This window comes from Pteronotus mesoamericanus, unplaced genomic scaffold (assembly GCF_021234165.1).
Source record: "Pteronotus mesoamericanus isolate MK-2021 breed Mesoamerican mustached bat unplaced genomic scaffold, CSHL_Meso_final scaffold_651, whole genome shotgun sequence".
In the NCBI taxonomy this organism is placed as follows: domain Eukaryota; kingdom Metazoa; phylum Chordata; class Mammalia; order Chiroptera; family Mormoopidae; genus Pteronotus; species Pteronotus mesoamericanus.
The window spans coordinates 5,460,690-5,484,019 of NW_026555325.1; the positions used below are offsets into that span (position 1 = coordinate 5,460,690).

Here is a 23,330-nt window from a genome sequence, read left to right on the forward strand (position 1 = left end):
TAGTCAAGAGTTTTAACCTCCTCCTCCTCGTAAAGGTACTAAGGTACTTAAAATTGAATGGCAACTTGGTTAATTTACATTTAACTCACTGTGTCCTGAAGGTATTAGTGATCAGGGAAATACAAAAAAAAATTCTATAAGTAAAAACTAAGCCGTTAATAGTTAAATTAAAAAGAGATGACTATACACTATTTTATAGCACAAACCACTTGAAAGTCATGTAAGAAAATGTTTTAGAGTATCATTACTTCATGAACCTGAACTATATTTATAAAAAAATAATTTCTTTAAGAACAGTTGCCAAATACTGAGAAAAAAACACTTAAGGAAACTAGGTAGTTGATAAAATTTTACAGCTAAAAGCTGCTGTATTTGAAAGCAAAAACTATTGTATTTGCTAACTCCCAGGTGGAAAAGAAAACAATTGACAAAGTCATTTTTTTAAATGAGGGAGAATTTGATGTTAAATTTACAGCCTAGTCAGCTTATGTCTACTAACTGGAAAGATATTTTAGTTTGGACTATTATATCAGAAATGCCAAAAATTGGATGGCTTAAACAACAGAAATATATGTCTCACAGTTCTAAAGACTAGGAGTCCAAGGTCAGGATGCCTGAATCTTCCCTCTGTATTCTCATAAGGCAAAGAGAGAGGCTAGCTTTCTGGTCTCTTCTTAGAAGGACATTAAACCATGGTGACTCTACAGCCATGGCTTAATAACGTTCCAAAGCCTTGACCTCCTAATGCCATGAATCAGGACTTCAACATACGATTTGGGGAAACACAAACATTCAATCCATAGCAAAAGATGTTAAGGGTCCTCATAAAATGCCATTGTACACAATGTATAAATTAATTCTGATAAACTCCATTACTTGACACACTGGATAAAAGTTAAAGCACAGAGAATACTGTATTAGATTGAACCACTGTAAATTAAAAAGATGTCGGACATGGTAAGTTATCAGAATGACCTGTAAAATTGATTCTGAGGTAATTATTTTTAATATTTTTTAAAAGAAAGCATTAAATACATAACATAAAAACTGAAAAATAAATGAATAACTAAAGCAGTTCTTGTTGGTTGACATGACATTATTTTATTCTGCCCTCCCTCCTTTATTCTTCCTTCCCTCATGGTATTTCACATTTTTACTTAGAAGCTATTATATTTGCAAGACAGTCCTTGACCACTCACTATAAAATCTAAAATTTTACACCTATCCTATACCACTGTACTTTTTATCTTTTCTCTCTGTTTTGTTTTTTTGTCCTTAACAGTTACCTATCACTCCATGTGTTTTTATTCATTTTCCTTATTGTCTGTCTCCCTTGTTTCTCTGAAAGCTTCATGAAGTCAGGATTCTCACTACCATGTATAATATCACCTGATATAAAGTAGGTGCTAAACTTGTTGAAAAAAATAAATGGAATTGAGTATCCATTGTTGCAAAGGTACAAGTTCTACATCTAGAAGTTACATTTGAAATCAAATATGAGGTGGACCTCACTTTCATATGTTGTTCATCTGTGTATACCTCAGGCAGATTGCAAGGTCTGGTAAAATAAAACCACAAATCTTTGTTGCAAAATCATATGTCCTGTTCTAGGAGAGAGATCCCTTATTGACTTCTCCTCTGTAAGTTATGTCGGCTCTATCAGGTTATATTCCCCCTACCAAGTCCCTCTAATGGTTCAGCTGGGTGTTATCTTCCTTAAGTCCATCTTCTTCTCTCAACAATTCTACGTTACCATATAAACAATAATCAAACCAGGGGTGCCAACTGATGACCTCTAGACTGAATAAAACACACAGAGGGTTGTTGTGATGGGTCTTTTTTGTTGTTATTGTTGGTTAGTTTGCTTGGCTAGTATAGTATTAGCCTTCACAGTTAGCCTGTACAATATGTTCTAGCACATATGTGTATGCATACACACACACACATGGTAATTTACTAACATTAAAAATTGTGAGATTTTAAATAAAATCTGGATTTTTGTTTTTTCTGGAAAGTGAAAAATCTAGTAAAAATGTTAATGTTCATTATGACAAAAATGAGTTGAGAGGTATTCTACCATCTGGTAGGTCATTAGCTCTCCCCAGTTATATTATACTTCCTGCCACCACCATAAAATCTAGATAATGAAGCCTGGACTCAGTTGTTAAGTAACATCATTTTGAAGCTATTTGGTATTATGACACCTGATATACTTTACCATTCATGAAATGCCTTACTATTAAATAAGTATTATATTTTTAAGTCTTATTATAAATGAATGAGTGTTCCATGGATGGAATGACATATGAGTTATTTTTGAGATATTTTAACAGTTTTTATTGTTGTTCAGTTATAGTTGTCCCCATTCCCCCCCTCATTACTCTCCCCTGTCCTACCCACCCCCACCTCCCATTTACTCTTCCCTCTCCCTGTTGTCTTTGTCCATGGGTCCTTTATACACTTTCCTTGACTTGACCCTTTATTTATTGTCTTTTAACAAATTACCTCCAAAACAGCATCCTAAATTGATAAACATTTATTGCCTCACATAGTTTCTGTGAGTCAGGAATTTGGGGCAGCTATGCAGTTTGTTCTGGTTCTGGTTCTGTGAACTTTTCCTTTGGCTGCCTGAGTGACCTCATAACATTTCAGCTGGCTTTGCCCACATGAGTGATCCAAGAGAAGACATGCAGGAAGACAGACTCCTTTATAATCTCATTTAAGAAGTCATACACTATCACAGTAGAAGTAAGACACTAAGTCCAACCCATTTAAGGGGATGGGAATGAAACTCTACCTCCCCCCAAAAGTGGCAAAATGTTTGTGAAACTTAGAAATAGCAATCTTGGTCTTGGGATCTTGGACTTGGTTGAATCATCAAATAATTGCTTTATTTTTATCTATGTATTATCAAATGCCTTCTGCTTTTTCTAATTTTAATATTTCAAAGTTTTTTACAGTTTATTTTGTATAAACTGGTTTAAAAACTGGGAACTGCAAGTATATGCAATTTATAATCTTTGAAATTTACATATTTTTTAAAGTTTCCAAAGAAATATGTAAATGAGTCCAAAGAAAACTTTAACTCAGTTTTAGTAGAACAACTCTTAAATATTAGTAAGACAAACTTTCAGTGAATTATCATCAGTCACCTATGTAACCCCTCTGAAGAGCTGGCTTACACTAGGAAAATAGCTGGTTACATCATAGTACAAATAATTGCTTCATGTAACATATGTATGTGTATATGCATATATACATATTTGAGAGAGATATATATGCATGAACTAGTACTGTAGGCAAATATTTTCTTTAAAATGTTAAGAAAAATATTAAAGAGTAATTATCAGTAATACTCTGGATGGTAGTAAGTGTTTTACTTTTTTATTGCCTTCTTTTGTGTAACTAATATTCAACCTCAGCAGGACACACATCACTACTCGTGATTACATCCCCAAAGAAACAGAGTGGTTCTCAAATAAGAAGGGGTATCTGAACAAAAGGGCAAGTGCAGAACCAAGCTAGGAAACCTTTTGAAGTACAGGTACTCCCATTCCCTGCTTCTCTATAGTGAGGGCCTTCAAATTTTAACCTGTCAAACTGTTAGATGTATTTTGATATATCCAGCTCATATTTTGATAATAAAGGCATTTGTAAGTCTCATTACATTTATTTTTATTTTTCAGGATTAACCAAATTATGGTAGTAGGAAGGGGTACACATACATAACCATACTTGTTAAAATAATTATAATTTACACAAGATTTGATTCTCATGCAGTGCATCAGATTCACAGCAATGGCACAATATAGACATTATGATTCCACCCAAATTTTCTCTCTTCTGCTGTATTTTGCTGTGTTTAATGTGTACATTTTTACCCAAATTTTTTAGGGAAAAATAAGGATGCACATTATACATGGGTAGTATCTGATATAACTTGTATCTGTTCTTGTGTTTTGCAATTAGTTGTTACATAAAATTTATTGTACCATAATGTGTTCAAAAATAATGCTACAGTTCCTTTGTAATACAAATAACAAGTATCTAAATATAAATAAATAAATATATAATTGAATAAAAAGTTAAAATGAAGATATTTTTCCTGAAACTTTGGGCCAAAAGTATGGGTGCACATTATACATGGAAATATATGGTATTTATCTCAAAATAAACTAACTTTATTTATTTAGCTAAAATGGTCTACTGATCCATTTTTTGAGACCAGGTCTATAGCATTCAGTTCTGTAAATGTAGTACTGATTTTCTATTTATGGCAGGGTTGGTAGTATTTGTATTAGCAGGAATAAACTTTTCTTAAGCCTTACACATTTCTATGAGGCAATAATTTTTATAGTATATATATTTTTTTTCACTAAAAAGTCAATGATGCTAGATTTTTAACATGTTTCCTCTCATTTATTGGGTTCCTTGCTTATATCATTTGCCAGTTTGAATTGACTTTATAAAGTATACTGGAATTACATTTTTGAAAACACGTTGTTGATGTGATTTGGGGATTGTTATAGCTTACCTAACTACTTTAGAAATTTAAACTTGATTTTTATTTAGGTTATTTAAAATTTGTGCATACACAAATTTTTTTCTTGTTAATTTGGCAAGGATGGGTATTATGAAATATTTTTTTTTCTTGTGGCTTTATAAAACAATTGCAAATAAATTGTTACTCTAAAATAACCTACCTGTCAGGTACAAAATTGTGGAGATATCCATGTATTGAGATATAAATATATATATATATACATACACACACACACACAATGAGGAAAAATGGCAACCTTATGCTGTACAAATAGCACAGGGATTGCAATACTTATATCAGTGAAAATAGACTTAAAAACAAAGACTATAACAAGGACAGAAAAAGGATACTTTATAATGATAAAGGAAACAATCCAACAAGATTTATGCCTTGTAAACATTAATGCACCCAATGTAGGATGATCTAAGTATATAAAGCAAATATATGTGAATATAGAAGGAGAGATCAACAGTAATGCATCAGAGTAGGGGACTTTAACACCCATTGACATCAAGGAATAGATCAACCACATAGAAAATCAAAAGAGGAAACAGTGGTCCTAGATGGCACTTTAGATCATATGGATTTAATTGATATTTTTAGAACATTTCAACCCAAAGCAGTAAAATGTACATTCTCTTAAGATGCACATGAAACATTTCCAAGATAGAACATATATTAGGTCTCAAAATAAATCTCAATAACTTTAAGAAGACTGAAATCATAGCAAGCATTTTTCTGATCAAAATGTTATTAAACTATTCTGTAACTATCAATTTACATTTCTTAATCCCTTCACCATGTTTACCCAGTGTGTGAAAACCCTCTACCCTGTCAATCATCAGTCTGTTCTCTGTACCTATGAGTCTCTTTCTGTTTTGTCGGTTTGTTTATTTTGTTCTTCAGATTCCTCATTTGAGTGAAATCGTAATATAGTTGCCTTTCTCTGTCTGATTTATTTTACCTAGCATAGTACCCTCTAGATCCATCCATGCTGTTGCAAAAGGTAATATTTCATTCATTTTTATGGCCAAGAAGTATTCCATTACGTATATGTACCACTGCTTTTTTATCCACATGTCTACTAATGGATACTTGGGTTGCATCCATTTCTTGGCTATTGTAAATAATACTTACAGAATAATCAAAGAGATATAAATTATAGCTTAGGAGATATAGTAAATAATAGCATAATAACTACATATGCAGCTGGTTGAGTACTTGACATATTGGGGTACCACTATGCTGTAGATCTGAAACTGATAGCTATGCTATTTACAATAGCCAAAATTTGGAAGTCGCCCAAGTGCCCAACAATAGATAAATGATAAAAAGAAGATGTGGTACTTTTTCATAAAAAAATAATGAAATGATTTGCAATAACATGCATAGACCTAGAGGGTGTTCTATTAATCATAGTAAGTCAGACTGAGAATGACAAATATATTATTTCATTTATATGTGTAATCTAAAACAAACAAAATAACCAAACACACACAAATTTATAGATACAGAGAACAAACTCATGGTTGCCAGATGGGAGAGGTTTGGGGGGCTGGGACAAAAAAGGTGAAAGGATTAAGAAGTACAAATTGATAGCTACAAAATAAGCATGGGGATGAAAAATGCAGCATAGGGAATATGGGCAATAGTAGTGTAATAACTCTGCATGGTGCCATATGTTTCTAGACTTATTGGACGGTCACTTTGTAAGTTATGTAAAGGTCTAAAGACTATGCTGTACACCTGAAACTAATACTGAATATCAACTGTAATTGAAAATTTTTTTTAAAAATTCTTATATCTTGAACTCATCCTGTTTTTAAATAATAATTTGTAACACCTAAGTACATTTACTTTCATAAGATAGTTTTAATTAACTTTTTAAATCACCCCCCCCTCTTTTTTTTTTTTGTTTTTCTTTTTTGGTAGGGGTAAAAGGATGGGTTTTGTTTTTCCAATTGAAATTACAAGTGATAAAAACATATATTTTTTTCTAGGAAATAAAATTTCAAACTTTATCTCAACAATAGTCTACTTATAAGCTTCATATCTTCACAAACAGTCATTAACAAAAGCAAAAACAAAAAACTCACTGAATCTGTGAAATGGTGAAAGAGCTAAAAGATTGTAGATATTGAATTAAAAGGCTTATGTAATTAACTTTTAAAATATCTTCAAATTGACTTTTCATAAATAGTATATCGTTTTTAAAAGTTATTTTGAATACTTCATGGTATTTAGAATTGTAAATGTGAAATTGGTTTCCGATTTCATGTCACCAAATATAACTACTGAAATTCTGCGTGAAATATCTTATTCTTACACTGTCACCTACCCTGAACTTCGTCTTTGAGCCAGTCATTCACTAAATAAAGATGCAACAATTCTCACTAAAAAGAGCTTCCTTATGATATCCATTCTTCCATCTTTTTTTAAGATTTATTTATTTATTTTTAGAGAACAGAGGGAGAGAAACATCAATGTGTGATAGATGCATTAATAGATTGCCTCTAGCACGTCCCCAGCAGGGGACCTGGGCCCACACCAAGCCATGTGCCCTGACTGGGAATTGAACCAGCAAAGTTTTGGTTCCCAGGCCAGTGCTCAATCTACTGAGTCACATCAGCTGGGGCCTTACATCTTTTTCTTAAAATCAAACTATATTTTTTAATTAAAATTCACATTTGAAAAATCAGCTTCTAAGATTAATACCATAGAGTTTCGCTACTTTTTCTATGGAAAGCGATGCCTCCATTTCAGCTTGGTAATTGTCTTACTTGCCTGACAACTTATTTTCCAGAAGATTGAAGAAAATGAATGAAAAGAGGCTCAAATTATTAAAATATCCCTCCTAAATGTAGGCATACTTCATTTTATTGTGCTTTGCTTTACTGTACTTTCTGGATACTAAATTTTTTATAAATTGAAAGTTAGTGACAACCCTGTGTCAACCAACTCTATCAGAACCATCTTTCATCAGCATTGTCTCACTTTGTGTCTCTGAGTCACATTTTAGTAATTTTCAAAATATTTCAAACTTTTTCTTTATTATATTTGTTATGGTATAATTGCTTTGGAAAACCAGGAACTGTGCCCATGTTAGATAACTTAATTTATAAATGTGTGTGAGCTCTGACTGCTCCAGTGGTAGGCTGTCCCTTATGTTTCTTACTCTCCTTGGGCTTCCCAACTCCCTGAGACATAAAAATATTAAAATTAGGCCAGTTATTCACCCTACAATGACCTCAAAGTGTTCAAGTGAAAGGAAGAGTCACATATAATTTAATCAAAAGCTAGAATGACTACACTGGTGAAAAAGGCATGTTGAAAGCGTATACAGGCCAAAAGTTCCATGTTTTGTGCCAAACAGCCAAGTTATGAATGCAAAGGAAAAGTTCTTGAAGAAAGTTATAGTACTTCCCCTTCAGTGAACATACAAATAATAAGAAAGTGAAATAGCCATCATTCCTGAATCTGCTCCTGATAAACATGCTGTGAAGATTATCGAAATGACAAAAAGGATTTAGAATATTATATAAACTTAGTTGATAAAACAGTGACAGTTGATAAAACTGTTTAGAAGGATTAACTCCGACTTTGAATGTTCTACGATGGGTAAAATGCTATCAAACAGTATATGTGCTGCAGAGAAATCACTTGTGAGAGGAAGAATCAATTGATGTGACAAACTTCATTGTACTCCTACTTAGGAAAAAGGACTCATGGACATGGAAAACAGCGTGGTGATTGCTGGGGGGAGGGGGTAAAAGGGACTAAATGGTAATGGACAAAATATAATAAAGATCATATATTAAAAAAATAAAATAAAATAAAATAAAAACTTTTAAAAAAGAAAAAAAGAAATTGCTACAGCCACCTGAACCTTCAGCAACCACACCACCCTGATCAGGCAACTTGAGGAAAGACTCTCCACCAGCAAAATGATTACAAGTCTTGAGGCCTCAGATGATTGCCTGCCTTTTTTGACAATAAAATATTTTTTTTTTAATTTAGGTATATACATTGCTGCTTTAGACATAATTCTATTACCCACTTTGTAGACTACCCACTTAGAAGCATAGGGAAAATATAATTTTTATAGGCACCGATAAACCAAAAAAATTAGTGTGACTCACTATACAGCAATATATGTTTTATTGTGATTGTCTGGAACCAAACCTGCAATATCATGGAGATATGCCTGTATAGAAAAGAACTATTTGTGGGAGAATAATTTCAATCCTAATTGAATGGGCCCTGTGGCCTTGTGTCTTGAATTGTCTGCATCGACCAAGCTATCCTTTATAAGCAGAGACATAGCAGATCTGATATTGTGACAAATACATAAGGCCCTTATACTTTAAAACACTGCACTTGAACACAGAAAATAATTGTAAAATAAAACAAATCACAGGAAGCAAATAATCAATAATGATAAAGCCCCTCATCTAGATAATCTTACAAGTCTGTTCGCTAATGTTAAGAAAAGAAGAAGAAAAAAATTCTCACAGAGATGTGCAATTTAAATGTGCTTCTGGAGTTAATGGAGCAGTGACTCTTCTCAGCTTTTAACAGGTCATAATTAATCAAACCCCAATCAATACAACACATCCTAACTATAGAACCACTGCACTTACCCATGATGGTTAGGGCTGTAGCTTTTGTTAATTCTTCTTTCATTGACTCTATTACTTCTAAATTACCGCCATCTAGGCTGCATCTATTTATGGTTCCATTTCCAGAACTGATCCAATAAAGCTTGTTTTCCATGTAGTCTATCGATAGACCTGTAATTAAATTATACATCTTAAACATAATGGTAGCCACTTAAGTAGTAATAGACACATTGCACTGGATTTGAGGGGAAAAATTATGTTGCAAACTCAGATTTTTGTCTTAAAATACAATGTCTAGCTAATGAGAAATATAGAGGGGTGGGCAAAAGTAAGTTAATAAAAATAAATAGTATAATAACAAATAAATATTTATACAAAAATAAAGTCTCTATTTTGCATACTTACAACTGTAAATCTACAATTTCTCACCCCATACATATTCTGTTTTAACTTTTTATGAAACAATATACTTTTATAAGGCATTATATAAGGCATTTTCTCTGTTGATTATCACAATGATCTTATGGCATTGAGTTCTACTTTATAGATAAGGAAAATAATACATAGAATAGTTAAAAATTCATCCTTAGATCGCAGGTGATCATTCCAGAAATTTTCTTGAAGGTTCTATTTCCAAAATGAGTGTCTGCCCTCTTATTACATCAGTTGGCTTCAGAAAGTTTTACTGTGTAATGCTCATTTGGGATACTAATTTGACTTATAAAATTTATAACCCCTCCTATATATATTCAGTAAAATTTACTTTTGGCAGATATACAATAGGCTTAAATTGGAGGATTCAACTTTTTTTTAAGTAAATCCAAAAGGAGAAGAATTTCAACAATTACTAATTTCACTGATATATGGAATTGAACTGGGCTCATTTACAGGCTGCCTAGACGATTAACCATTCAACAAGTGAACTAAGCCAAAATCACAATGTATCAATGTAGGTTATCTTTATTGTATTTTACAGACCATTTTATATGTTAGAGTGGTGTTTATGGTTATCAAACTTCTCAGTATATGTATGTTTTGATTGACAAGGGGTTTTAGCACAAATTTTTTTAAGTACTTGAGTGCTCAATAGGCTCAGGATCTACATTATAACAATAACCCTGTGTCTCCACTTTGATTGTTTGTAATCCACAACTACTTGTTGAAAAGTACATATGAACATACATATACTCAGGCATACAATACAAAAAACTGTTTCTGAAATCTCCCTCAGAAAATGAATTGAACAAACCACAGGAAAATCTTTTCTCTATTAAAAAAATCTAAGATTAAATAAAAAATGAAGGCAAGAAGGGAAAAAGATGGTGGGGAAGGAGGGGAGGGAAACAAATGAAGAGAATTACAATTCAATTGCATTGAGAGAGGATTAAGCACAGCTCAATATTCTCAATTGTTGATAGTCCTAGGCCAGAGAGTGAAATTGATTTATCAGACCACTTTTAATAAAGTAGAAATAACCCAACATCTATATAATATATCATGTATTAACTGATTTATTGGTAATAGAAGTCTGGAAGTTTCACCAGGAAAATCACAATGCATAAAATTAGATATTTTGAGGAAGACATTTTCAAGTTTTCTCCTTTCTTTTCTTTTCTTTTCTTCCTTTTGTTTCCTTTTTCCTTTCCTTTTTCCTTTCCCTTTCCTCCCTCCCTCCCTCCTTCCCTTCCTTTTTTCCTTCCTTCTCTTTTTCTTTAAGAACATTGTGGGTGATTGTGTTTAATCACAATGAAAAAATAATCAAATCATGACTATCACAGTCATATTCTACGGTCATATATTTTTATAGTCATTTTCAGATTAAAAATTTAATCACCATTTATTTTTTATGATAGAAATTTGGTTATTCTGCAGGTACCTTTGTGCATCTTTTCTAGTGTAAAAAATTCTGGTTTAAACCACTTAATTTCCAGAGGGAGTCTCCTTTACTTTCTGCTTAGTTGACTATCTAAAGCACATAATCCTATTTGTATTCAGCATCAAAGAATACCTTTACTGTATATTATTGATAATACAAAATATCAATATTAAAGACCCAAAATTTCTTTGCCAAATTTTCATCAAAAATTGAATTAACAAATACATTTATAAAGAATTTTATTTAGGAAAGTTATCTATCCTTCTTGGTATTTTAAATTTTATCTTTCAGTCAAGCCCAACCACCAGAGAACAATATACATTTTTATATAGCTGTGTTTTTATCCATCTCTGAATCTCTTGCTGAATTGAGCTTTGGCATTGTGCCCTTGGTTTAAATGAAGGATGCTATAAGACGTAGTCATAAGAAAAGCACTGTTATACTTCCCAGGACATAGTATCTGAAAGTTGTACATCACACAGTGACCTCTTTATATAAGGACCTATGGGAGAAATTTCTTTCAGGGCTCAGTGCCAGAAAAACCTATATATGGAAAATATAAAATTGTAACTGATCATATTTCTCTCTTTGCTCTAGCTACAAAGAAATTGAAGAATCTGATTATAAGCCATATCCACCAATTGTAAAAGAATTGCATTTATGCTACTAATTTTACTCCTGACTTCAGTAGAATAATCTATTATTGTCTTTAACCTTGATTTTTAATATCAGTATTATCCTAGCCTTCCTTAGGGAATGTATTTAAGATCCCGATACCCCTTTTTGGAAGGACAGTTCATTCTAACTGAATGTGTCTAACTTCAAATTAGTCCACAACTACAGAACTTTCTCATCTACCTAACACCCTGCAGTCTCTAGACTCTAACTTACCCTAAGTAAAGCAGTTATCATAGAGAGCTGGAAATTACAGTCAAATTTCCCAGAGTCTACTACTCAACACATTTGTTTCTGGATTATGAGTGCCTAGAGGGAAGGAGCTGTGTGAGTGAGCTTTTTATCTTCAGTGTCTAGCATGATGCCTAGAGCAAAACAAAAATAAAAACAAAAACACCAAATGAATGAATGGGTCAGTTAAATTATCTCATTACAAAAATTATAAGTTGTTTTAAAGGAGTTCTGCCTAGTAAAGTTAAATTACCTTCATAACATACTTTTTTTAAAAAAATATACTACTTATACCCAGACACTGTGAAAATAGAGAGGAATAAATCTACATTGTACAGCTTATATTTTTACATTAATACTAAGATTGAATGTTTTAGAATTAAAAGGTTTATAGTTCACAAGAAAAATACTTAAAGTTTCCATATTAACCTATATATGCATGTGATATGTCACCTAGTCACCTACACATATCATCTCTCCTAGAAAATATATCAGTTTAACCACTTAATGTTCTTGAGTGTGTTTATTCTCAAGTTTATAAAATAGAATTGAAATATTTTAAAAATCTTATGATGAATTCAAGAAACTGGTAATATGTTTTAAATTTCTAAGTATTAAGTATGTTTAGAATTATATATTTGTAAAGTTTATTAATATAAATGTTTTCAGATCATAAGATTTTTTGGTTTTACTATTATCATATAATTAGTTCTTTTTAAAAATCCTTACCCAAGGATATGTTCATTGATTTTAGAGAGAGAAGAAAGGAGAGAAAGTGAGAGAGAAACATTGATGTGAGAAATAATTGGTTGCCTCCCATATGTGCCCTGACTGGAGATTGAACCCACAACCTATGCCCTCATGAGAAATTGAACATGTTACCTTTTGGTGCATGGTATGATGCTCCAATCAACTGAACAACCTGGCCATGGTCTACTTAGGTCTGAATGACACTGAAAATTTAATTAGTACCCAGTTATTAGAATAATATCTGAATCAGATTTTTGTTGCACTAGAGATGACTCACTAAGCAGTGGATTAATAGTAATTTTGATGCAGTTGAAACTACTGAATGATTTTAGAATGCTAATCAATAGAAAACAAATAAAATATGAGCATGTTGATAAAAATGTCCTGGAACCTATGCAAAAAAATATAATTGTATCTGTATAGAAGATACTTAGAGTGGATAACTGACATAAAAAAAAATATTCAAAAGGGCTGCAAGATCTTTCTGAAAAATATACAACTAGTAATATGGTCTTAATTCTGCAAAAATTAATTAAGATGTCTGCTTATCAAAAGAGGAAACCCAGATTCAATAATATAATAGATATAGCAAAGGAAAATAATTTAAATAGAAAAATCTTTATGAATAGAATAATCTGTTTATCTCTTATTACTGTAATAATGCAGTTATTTTATATGCTTTGATTCCAACACTTTTTAATTTAAGCCAAAAGTTTCCCTAAAGTTCTTATTTTATTTGAACATTTAGTTAACATAGGCTAATTTTTAAAATTGAGACAATGTAATTTGTTAAAATTATATAATTACTCTCATAATAGAAATAATTCACAATTGATAGGATACTTCTACATAATATTCTTAAACATATAATCTAAATATAGTATTCATATATTACTAAAAATTAAATCCATTTAAGATTTAAGTATTATTACAATTAAGACTGAAAAGTTTATTTTATTTGTCTAATTTCTTTTTTAAATGATTCAAAGTTAAATCAATGTAGTATGCAACATGGAATTAAAACTAAACATGGCATTAGAATTACACAGTATCTTTACTGAAGTAATGAATATAGAAATATATACATGATAAAATTTTATATTTATAAGTACACAAATACAGATGAGTACAAGTAAAACAAAATCTGAATAAGATTGGTGGGTTGTATAAGGTCAATATCTGGGTTGTAATATTTTACTATTCTTTTACATAATATTCCAATTGGGGAAAATTTGATAAAGTATACATTAGAGCATCTATATTAGTTTTTATAAAGGCAGGTGAATCTAAATTTATCTCAATAAACATATTATTTTAAAAAAGAAAGCCTACTATTTGACAACTAGCTGAGTATATGTAGTACCAGAATATACCACTCTAAAATATACTATTTTGGCTGAAGGGTTATTGTAAGCCAAAAACATTTGAGATATAGTATATGCCAAATAAAAGCACTGATCTTCCCCACTATTTACCTAAAAGCTGGTCTAGACTCTTTAACACTAGTCTAGACTGATCATCCCAGAGATGACACTGAAAAGAATCTACACAGCAGATGTTACTGAAACAACCCTTATCTTCCATTAGCTTACTTCAGTTTCATCTTCCACAGTTTGTTTCCCTTTACAGTCTAAAATATTTCCTCTGTCTTGTCACTTCTGTACAAATATATTGTTCTTTGTGAAGATGCTATATAAGCCTGAGTTCTAACCACTTCTTTGAGTTACTCATCAATGATCTTCTCCCATGTATATACAAGGTTACTTGTATTAATAAACACTGTTTTTCTTTTTCTAATTTGTCTTTTGTCAGTCTAATTTCTTGGGTCCCAGCCAAAGAACATAGGAAGATAGAGAAAAAAAGATTTTTGTTATTGTTTTTGTTCTTCCTCTTTTGCAAGTGTCTATACTGCCCTAATCTTAACTTCATCTATATTCTTCTTTCGAAATACCCTTCTTAATTCATTGTGCTTTAAGAAGTCATTAATACCACATAGAGTTACAGAGCTAGTCAACTCAGTTCCTGTTACTTATCATAAGCTAAGATTTCATTATCCATTTTCTAGCACATAAATAATTGTACCTAAGGAAATTTATCCTAACTGTCAAGTTTTTGGTAACTGGCAAAAATTATGTGCCTTGTGAGAACAGCACATTCAAATATGGAGGAAAACCAGGACAAGTAACAGATTATTTCTTGAGAAGAGATTTGTTCTAAAATATCATATAAAAAGCTTTAGTTCTTATAGTTTTATAATTTCCCAAAGCTATATTTGATTGCTTGATAGGTAAAAAAGAACAAAATATCTTTAAAAGCAAGGGAATGTGGCATTTTAATATTTTTAAAATTATAGTTCCTGTCAATATAATGTTAAACATTCCCTTATGTTAGATATATTTTTTCCTAGCCACACAGAAATATTCAGATTTCTAGACAAACCATATTTTTATTCTTATTATGCCTCTTTACCCTTTCTGCTAAGAATAAGGAAAACCCTCTCTCCTATCAGTTTTTTTAAAACTAAAGTATGTTTATCCTTAAAGATAGTTGAAATTTTAGAATAAATCCAATTTGATTAGAACTATTCTCTCTATTTTTCTTCCCCACAAAGAATTAGTTGTTTTCTCTACCTTTGTAGTACTTAAGTTAACATAATAGAGTCTTGAAGATAGTACTTATGAACAACATTGTTTTGGTTTTGCTTAACTCAACTAAAATTCTCACTAAATGATTTGCAGTTATCTGTGTCTTTTTCATTTACTAGTCCATGAGCTTCTTGTAAACAGGTCCTAAGTTTTATTTTCAGAATCTGGTACCTAATATACACTTCATAAATACTTTAATAATTTTTATCAACACTTAACACTTGAAAGAATCAGTAAATGATCAGATGAAACAGTGTAATAAATTTAAATTATCTGTGTACATATGCATGTGTACTTTTAATATTGCTTTGTCAATTCCTCTGGTCTTTTATTTTATTTTATATTTTTTAGGAGAGAGTGTGAATGCAGTCCCCCACTACCACATAGTATGCAGTTGAGTTTCCCACATTTGGGGAAATCACAGGGGTCAGTACATCCAGAGTGCAATGGACAAGCCTCGACCTGGGAAAACTACCTTCACGATCATGGTATCTCCCTTGCCAGGTAAGTATCCTCCTCTGGTCTTTTAAAAACTTATTGTTAACATTTCTTTTGGGTTGTACAGCCTTGTATATTTATTGTGCTTCATATATAATAAAAGTGATTGTGGTGAATAATGCATATGTATAAATAATATAACTGCATTATTAAGCAAGAAAACACACCCAAGGATTTTTTTTTAATCTTATATTTTTAAATGAGGACCTTTGAATTCTTTCGATGTGGTGAAAAGTGCTTACGAATGCTATCCATGCAGAGATTTCAAAATCTGTATTGCATAGCATATGTGTTAAAATTATTAAATGATAAAAAATGTTTTGTAGCTTTCAAGAAGGTGTACTTGAAGGTTGAATAAACAAATGATTTTTAGTTATGATTGCATTAAAAATAAAGGGAAAACATCCAGGAAATAAAATATATAGGACAGAAGATTCTTAAGAAAAACCATGTAAGGTAATACTGATTGACAGGCCACATTGCTTTATGAGGCTTAAAGGATAAAATTCATAATATGTAAACATTTTAAACATGAAAATGGCTTTAAGTAGTCAATTAAAATCCTCTGTTACGCAAACTCCTCTAAGCACTTAATGTATTCAAGACTAAGCAATAAATCTTAATTGCGAATATTTAGTTCAACAATGAATAACTGGAAGGTTGATTTGTATTTAACAGGAACAAAATTATTCAGCACAAACTGCCTGAAGGCTGTAACTCCTTAGTCTTCAGTGATACACACTCAAAAAATGCCAAATAGGGTGTTTTGATAAGATTATAATGCACTTTTATTTCAAGTATAGCACACATATGGATTTATAACAAAAAGAAGCAACAGAAATCCAGTGAATTAAAATACAAAAGCAATTTCAAAAACTGGAAACCTTATATATCAGTGACAATGCTTTTTAAATCTAGCATTTAAAGATTCAGAAATAATTTTTGTGAGGCAAAATAATTAGCACGGAGGTAAAATTGCTTCTTGCATACTCCTGGCTGCTTGGAAAAGCTGACTTTTATGTCCTAATTGAGCCCATATTTCTCAGAAGTTCCCAAGCTCTAGATTTTTCTTTCCTACTTTCTATGCTTGAAAGAGTACCAGTTTTATTCCCTGATCTTGGTGTGAGGTCAGGTAATTATTATATGATATTAGCCTCAGTGGGAAGAACATAATTGTTAAGATTTACTATGGTTTTGTAAACAGATAAAATTAGACTTGAATCTCTACTCCACTGTCCATCACAGGCAACTGACTTCTTTCAATAAACCTCAGTTTCTGAATTCACGAAAGAAGTATAAGCCTTCAACAAATGATTACTAAGAAATGATTAATGCAAAGCATTTTGCAAGTGCTCAACATTGCTAAATGCTTAAAAACTAGTTACTATAATCATGCTATTTTTGTTGCCAAAGTGATGATGGTTCTATGGTATAGTACATTCCAGGCTAAGTGCATGCAAGCACAAAAGTGTAGCTTTAGGTTCCATAAAGGGTGACAGAAAGGGTGATTGTTTTGAGTTGAAATTTCCCACCCTCACCAGACAGAATACTGTGTTTTCTCCAGGCATACTGGAAAAAATTAATTTATAATCTGACAGTTAATATTCATGAAGAGAAAATCATCTGAACAGCAGCTCACCCTATCCTAATCACCTAATTTTCTTCACAGAAATGGTTTAGACAATGCAGTGAACAGGAGTTTATGCCAGATTACCTTTCCAGACTCATCATGAAAATATAATCCCAATAATTTCCTGTAGTAATAAATATTAGTGAAATTCAATGAGTAAACAATACAGGAATAAATACCCCTATGGATATAAGTATTTCATGGGTACAACCATCATATGTGACAACAATAACAACAAAAAAGTTTAGTATTTATTTTCTTCATATATTCATATGTGCATTAACAGTATTGGAAAATTCCATTTTAGAAATCATCCCAGGGGAATAGTTTCACATGAGTCTTGTAAAGTGAGATTACAATGATATGCATCCTTGAGATTATTTCAATTTATATCAAGTGTTTCCTTAAGAGTTTTAGCCTTTAAGCTACTATATATAGCAGTTTAAATTTATATATAAAACCAAGAAAAAACATTTTGTCCACTTATTAGCATTACAGCTCAAAGTTATTCATTGAGGAAAATACAGCAAAAAATTTTTAAAAAAGAAAAGACAATAAACCAAGCTGCTTAAATATTTTGTGTTAATAGTAATCAATATGTTATTTAATATATTTTTAAAAATGGTTTCAAGCACAAAAAGGGGAATACTATAAATTATATTAATAGTTATTATGAAACATAGTTATAAATCAGTGCATCATCTTAATTCTACTCCTTCCCTCACAAATAATGAACTTAAACTCACTGGACACAGATAGGACTTTCCTGTTATAAACTCATTCATGGTAATATTTTTTATAGTTAACTTACAGGTAAGATTTTTTCCTAGATTATTAAGATAAATCAAAAATTACAAAAATAGAATGAAAAGGGGCTACTGTAAAAAGATTTTGGTTTTATATTTATACCTTGTGACAAAAGGACTTGTCACTAAGTCTATAACTTGAGTGATGCTATTTTTGCCTATGCTTTTTTTATGTGAGAAAATTCTGTGCTAATGAGAGCCAAATGGCCCCAAAGTTAGAGCAATGCGGGTGGGAAACAGCAAGTGGAACACGTGGAAAAGCCAACTTAGAAACCAAATATTTCCAACTTTTCTGCTCTAGCTAGCCAGGCATTTCTTTATAAACAACCCACTTTATACATACTTTGTAATCCACACTTTGAGAAAATGATGCTATAAATATAAATATGAGAGCACTTTAATTTGTTTTGTACACATCAAATACATTGAATGGAATGCATCATGAATCTATAACCAGATCACAAAGTATTCACTTCTTTCAGATAGAAATTCCTGTCAATTAAGATATAGGAATAAATCTTGGTTTTATTCATTCCTGTAAGAGCCTCTTGTTATGTGATAAGGAATAGTATTCACTTAATGAAAAAAATTAATTGAAGATCTGCTTTAAGTCCCACATTGAACTTTGTTTGAACTTTGAACTGATAAATAAAATAAAACAAGTATGGTCCCTAACTTTGCAGTATTTCCTTTCTACCTGGTAACCAGTTGTTAATCAAGCATTCAAAAAACAAATGGAAAATTAAAATAAAGATAAGAGCAAAAATGTTAAATAATAGTACTAAAAGTGTCTAAGAGACTTCAGCCTAATCAGGGAGGTCAGGGAAATCTTTGAGGAAATAATACTTGAGTTGAAATCTGGTAAATAGGTGGGTAACTAAGAGGAGATAAGAGATATTTCTGGGGAAAGGGATGCCTTGTAAAAACTATACTGATAGGGAAAGGAGATTGGCAAATTGAGAGACTCAAATAAAGGAAATATGAGTGGAATGAATAATTTTAAGTTCCAATGCAATTCCTTTTGGATTATATACTCTTTTGGGAGAGGGACTTTATCTCCCTTATTCACCTCTTTTTCAATTAGCTAGGATATTGTAGGAACTCATTTGTTCTCTTTTTTCTTTTGTTCAAGATTCCTACATACATACAAACCAGCATGTGGATCTTTGCCACATGTCTCTGCCTCTCAGTATGTTAACACTGCAAGGCAAGTATTATATAAAAAGTCATCTCCATGTCAACCACAGTGCTTAGCATAACACATTAACAGTAACCACTTAACACATGGGTTTTTTGATTTAAGAAAGAAGATTGATTATGGAGTTGTTTTCTTTTCTCTCTCTCTCTCTCTCTAAATAATTATAGGTAAATATTTCTACAACCATCAAAACATTCTCAAACATTATTTTTTCTCCTCCTAGATTAAAAATAACATGTTATCATATTTTATATAATAATCTATATCAAAGTTAACATGGTTCAAATCTTGTGATGTCAGGGTGTCAGCATGGGTAGGCTATAGTCCCCAGTTATTTAATTAATTACTAATCTATGTGTTGCTCTGAAGGTATTTTGGAGATGTGATTATCATCTGCAATCGATGACTTTAACTATAGGAAACTATTATCCTAAATTATCTGATGTGTCTAATTCAATCAGTCAAAAACCTTAAGAACAGAATTGATGTTTCATGTGGAATAAGAAATTCTTAATTTGGAGTGGAAGTTAAGGATGGTGAATGTTAGCAAGAGAGGTGTTAGAGGTCTACCAACATAGAAACCTAACTCATTGTAGAGAGGTGGGGACAATTGGGCAGGGGAAGACTTCATCAGCTGACTTTCTTCCTTTATCTAAAATAAAGATATCTGTGACACAAGTGTGGTAGAATATAGCAGACTGGGGATTTGCAACGGAGCATTCAGATTTTGAAAACATAAATGATCAAATGATTTGCATATTTATATATGGACAACACAGGCTCTCGTGCAGCATTGCGAAGACCATGGATCGCAGCACCGAAGTAACATGATCAGTGAGATAAAAGTAGAGAGTTGCCAGGAAGAACATGCAATTAACACCTGTTTCTAAACCAGTCAAGAACGACAGTGGCAAGGTAAGGGCCCAGGTAACTTTTTGTCCTGAGGACTATACTGGGAAAGTTTGAGATTAGAACCCAGGTGCTTCAAACTTGTTTGCTTTTCAGTATTAGCAGCAAGATAATATAGAGTTAAATCCTTACAGGTGCATAAACATTTGCTTGCCTTGGAAACTCACCAGGTTGCATGTATTCCTCTGTTAGATTTCTATGAATTCTATTCCATTATTACTTTTCAATGAACTCATTTACACTTTTAATACTGCAGACAATCAAACCATTCATATGCTAGTCTATTAGACCCAATATACCTTCTTCCTACTACTAAAGTTTCTATTATTAAAGGCCAGATGTTCTCCTTATAACTTTTATTCATTCAATCCTCATGAGAACTTTATAAAATAGACATTTTGTCTTGATTTTACAGATGAGAAAAGCCAGCACCACAAGCTAACAATAACTTGCTCAAGGTCACTAAGTTACATTTACTTAATAAAATCTAAAGTGATTTAGTTTCCTGCACCCTTTAGGAGAAGGACAGTCTCAAATTTGTATCAGTAGACCAAATACAAAAACCTCATGCTCAAAAATCTGTTTCTTGAGTAACCTTCTAACTCAAAAGCCATACTTACTAATTTAATGTAGAGTTTATAATGAGGATTCTGATAAAATAGAACATCTTGCACAAATTAAATAGTAAAACTAGTCATTTTGAATTCATTTAAAAGTAATTTTCAAATACACTAAAATATAACATGGAGTAAACACCTAATATGTGTTATTAAATATTGAATCATCATCTATATACACTAAAAATATAATTTGCCATATAACACCCAAGGCACCAACTACAAAGTATAAATAGCAACACTAATTTCTTTCTTGTAAACTTTGCTTATATATAAGTTATTAGGATTTTTATTTGATTTATTTTGAGTAGGGAAATGGGAGATGGATATTTAGTACTAAAGAGGATAGAGTTTTCCTCATTATAGAAACATGCATGTAAACTAACATTTTGGTGTGACTTAAAGCTACCAAATTACAATATAAGAACTTTATTTGTTCGTATTATTTCTAGCATACTCATTTTTGCATACTACTTATCTTGAACAATTCCAGATAAATGTTAACTGAATTGGTTTAGTTCAAATTAAGGCTTTAGGATGGGTCCTAATCTTTAGAGTCCATTGTTTATTTTGTTCTATCATCTTCCACACAGAAATATTAGCATTTTATTTTGCCTTTCATTTCAACACTACTTTGAATTTCAATTGTGATTCAAATTTTAGAACAAATAGTCCAAGAAAAGAAGTTGTTAAAAATATCTTATATCAGAAATTTATACATAAAATATTTATTGCAAATATTGGTGATATTACACCTTTACTGAATCACTGCTATTAAAAATGAGCTCTTTCAAGAAAGTGTAATTCCATAGTTTTAAGCCAAAAAATGCTTAATAGCTTCATGGTGTATTAATTTTATCCCCAAATTAAAACTATACTACATATGCAATCGAAGCAAAATTTATTTTCTTTTGCATATTCTATTATTTATATATTTAATATAACATCAAAATTCAAGTTAATCATTGGATTATTTTTAAAAGGTATTCTGTGATTGCAAACAAGCAATTGAAAATTCTTTAAAAGAAATATTCAAAATTATGAAGGGAGTGATTATAGTTTGAAAAATATTATAACATATAAATATCAATGTGTAAGTATATAACATTATCTACTAAAGAAACTTTGTACTTGAGATTTTCAAAGATGTTATATGGGAATAAGTCAAAGCTTTCCTTTTGCACCATGGCATTTTAGCAAGTAATTCACAATGGTTGGAAAAGGCAGAGAAACAAAATAAACAAACACACCAAGAATAAATGAAAACCAAATAATTACTACTTAAATCTTTGTAACTGTTAATAAGGGCACAATTATGATAGGGAAAGTCTCAGTACATTATATTGCCACGGTAGCAACATATCAGCTATTCACCAGTGAAAATAAGATTAATTACATTATGTTTTAAGCAACTTCAGTGCTTAAGATATTGTAAAAATTCTGTTCTCAAAAGACTTATCTCCTTTTCCAGAAAAAGATTTTCTTCTTACCCCACATAAACCCAACAGATTTAATAAGTGATTATTTAATTTATATTATTAATCTGTAACATTTATTCTCAGACTCTAGATCAAAAATACTTTGTACAGCGCCTTAGGTACCTAAGGCTCTGCTGCTCACAAGGTAACAGGAATGCCAAGTCAAAGGAATATGGCCCGAATGAAAGAACAGATCAAAGCTACAAAAATAGAACTAAGGGATGAAGAGATAAACAACCTATCAGATGCACAGTTCAAAAAACCGGTAATCAAGATGTCATAGAAATGTTGAATATGATTGCAAAATGGAGGAAAAAGTAAAGGCTATGCAATAAATAAATAAAAAATATACAGGGAACCAACAATAAAGGGAAGAAAACCTGGGCTGGAATCAACCATTTGAAACAGAAGGAAGACATAAACATTCAAACAGAACAGAATGACAAAACAAGAATTCAAAAAAAAAAAATGAGGAAATACTTAGGAACCTCTGGGACAACTTTAAATATTCCAACATCTGAATCATAGGGGTGCCTGAAGGAGAAAAGGAAGAGCAAGAAATTGAAAAGTTATTCAAAACAATAATGAAGGAGAGAACGTCCTGAATCTGGTGAAAAAACAGACTTCCAGGAAGTCCCAGAAGCACAGAGAGTCCCAAAGAAGCTGGGTCCAAGGAAGAACACACCAAGGCACATCATAATTAAATTACCCAAGATTAAATATATGGAGAGAATCTTAAAAGCAGCAAGAGAAAAGGAGACAGTTACCCACAAAGGAGTCCCCATAAGATTATCAGCTGATTTCTTAAAAGAAAACTTACAGGCAAGAAGGGGCTAGCACAAAGTATTCAAAGTC

The 23,330-nt window shown here is 31.5% G+C and overlaps 1 protein-coding gene and 1 non-coding gene across 2 annotated transcripts in view; both read right to left on the minus strand.

Moving 5' to 3' along the window:
* Nucleotides 1-23,330, minus strand: part of LRP1B (LDL receptor related protein 1B) — a 1,772,547-nt gene that overhangs the window by 536,428 nt on the left and 1,212,789 nt on the right. The window contains exon 32 of the mRNA XM_054562474.1: nt 9,184-9,333. Within this exon, the coding sequence (XP_054418449.1) occupies nt 9,184-9,333 (150 nt within the window). The remainder of the gene's footprint in view (nt 1-9,183; nt 9,334-23,330) is intronic.
* LOC129061972 (U1 spliceosomal RNA) lies at nt 15,688-15,851 on the minus strand. Its single transcript, XR_008528223.1, has one exon. It is a non-coding gene; the product is annotated as a U1 spliceosomal RNA (small nuclear RNA).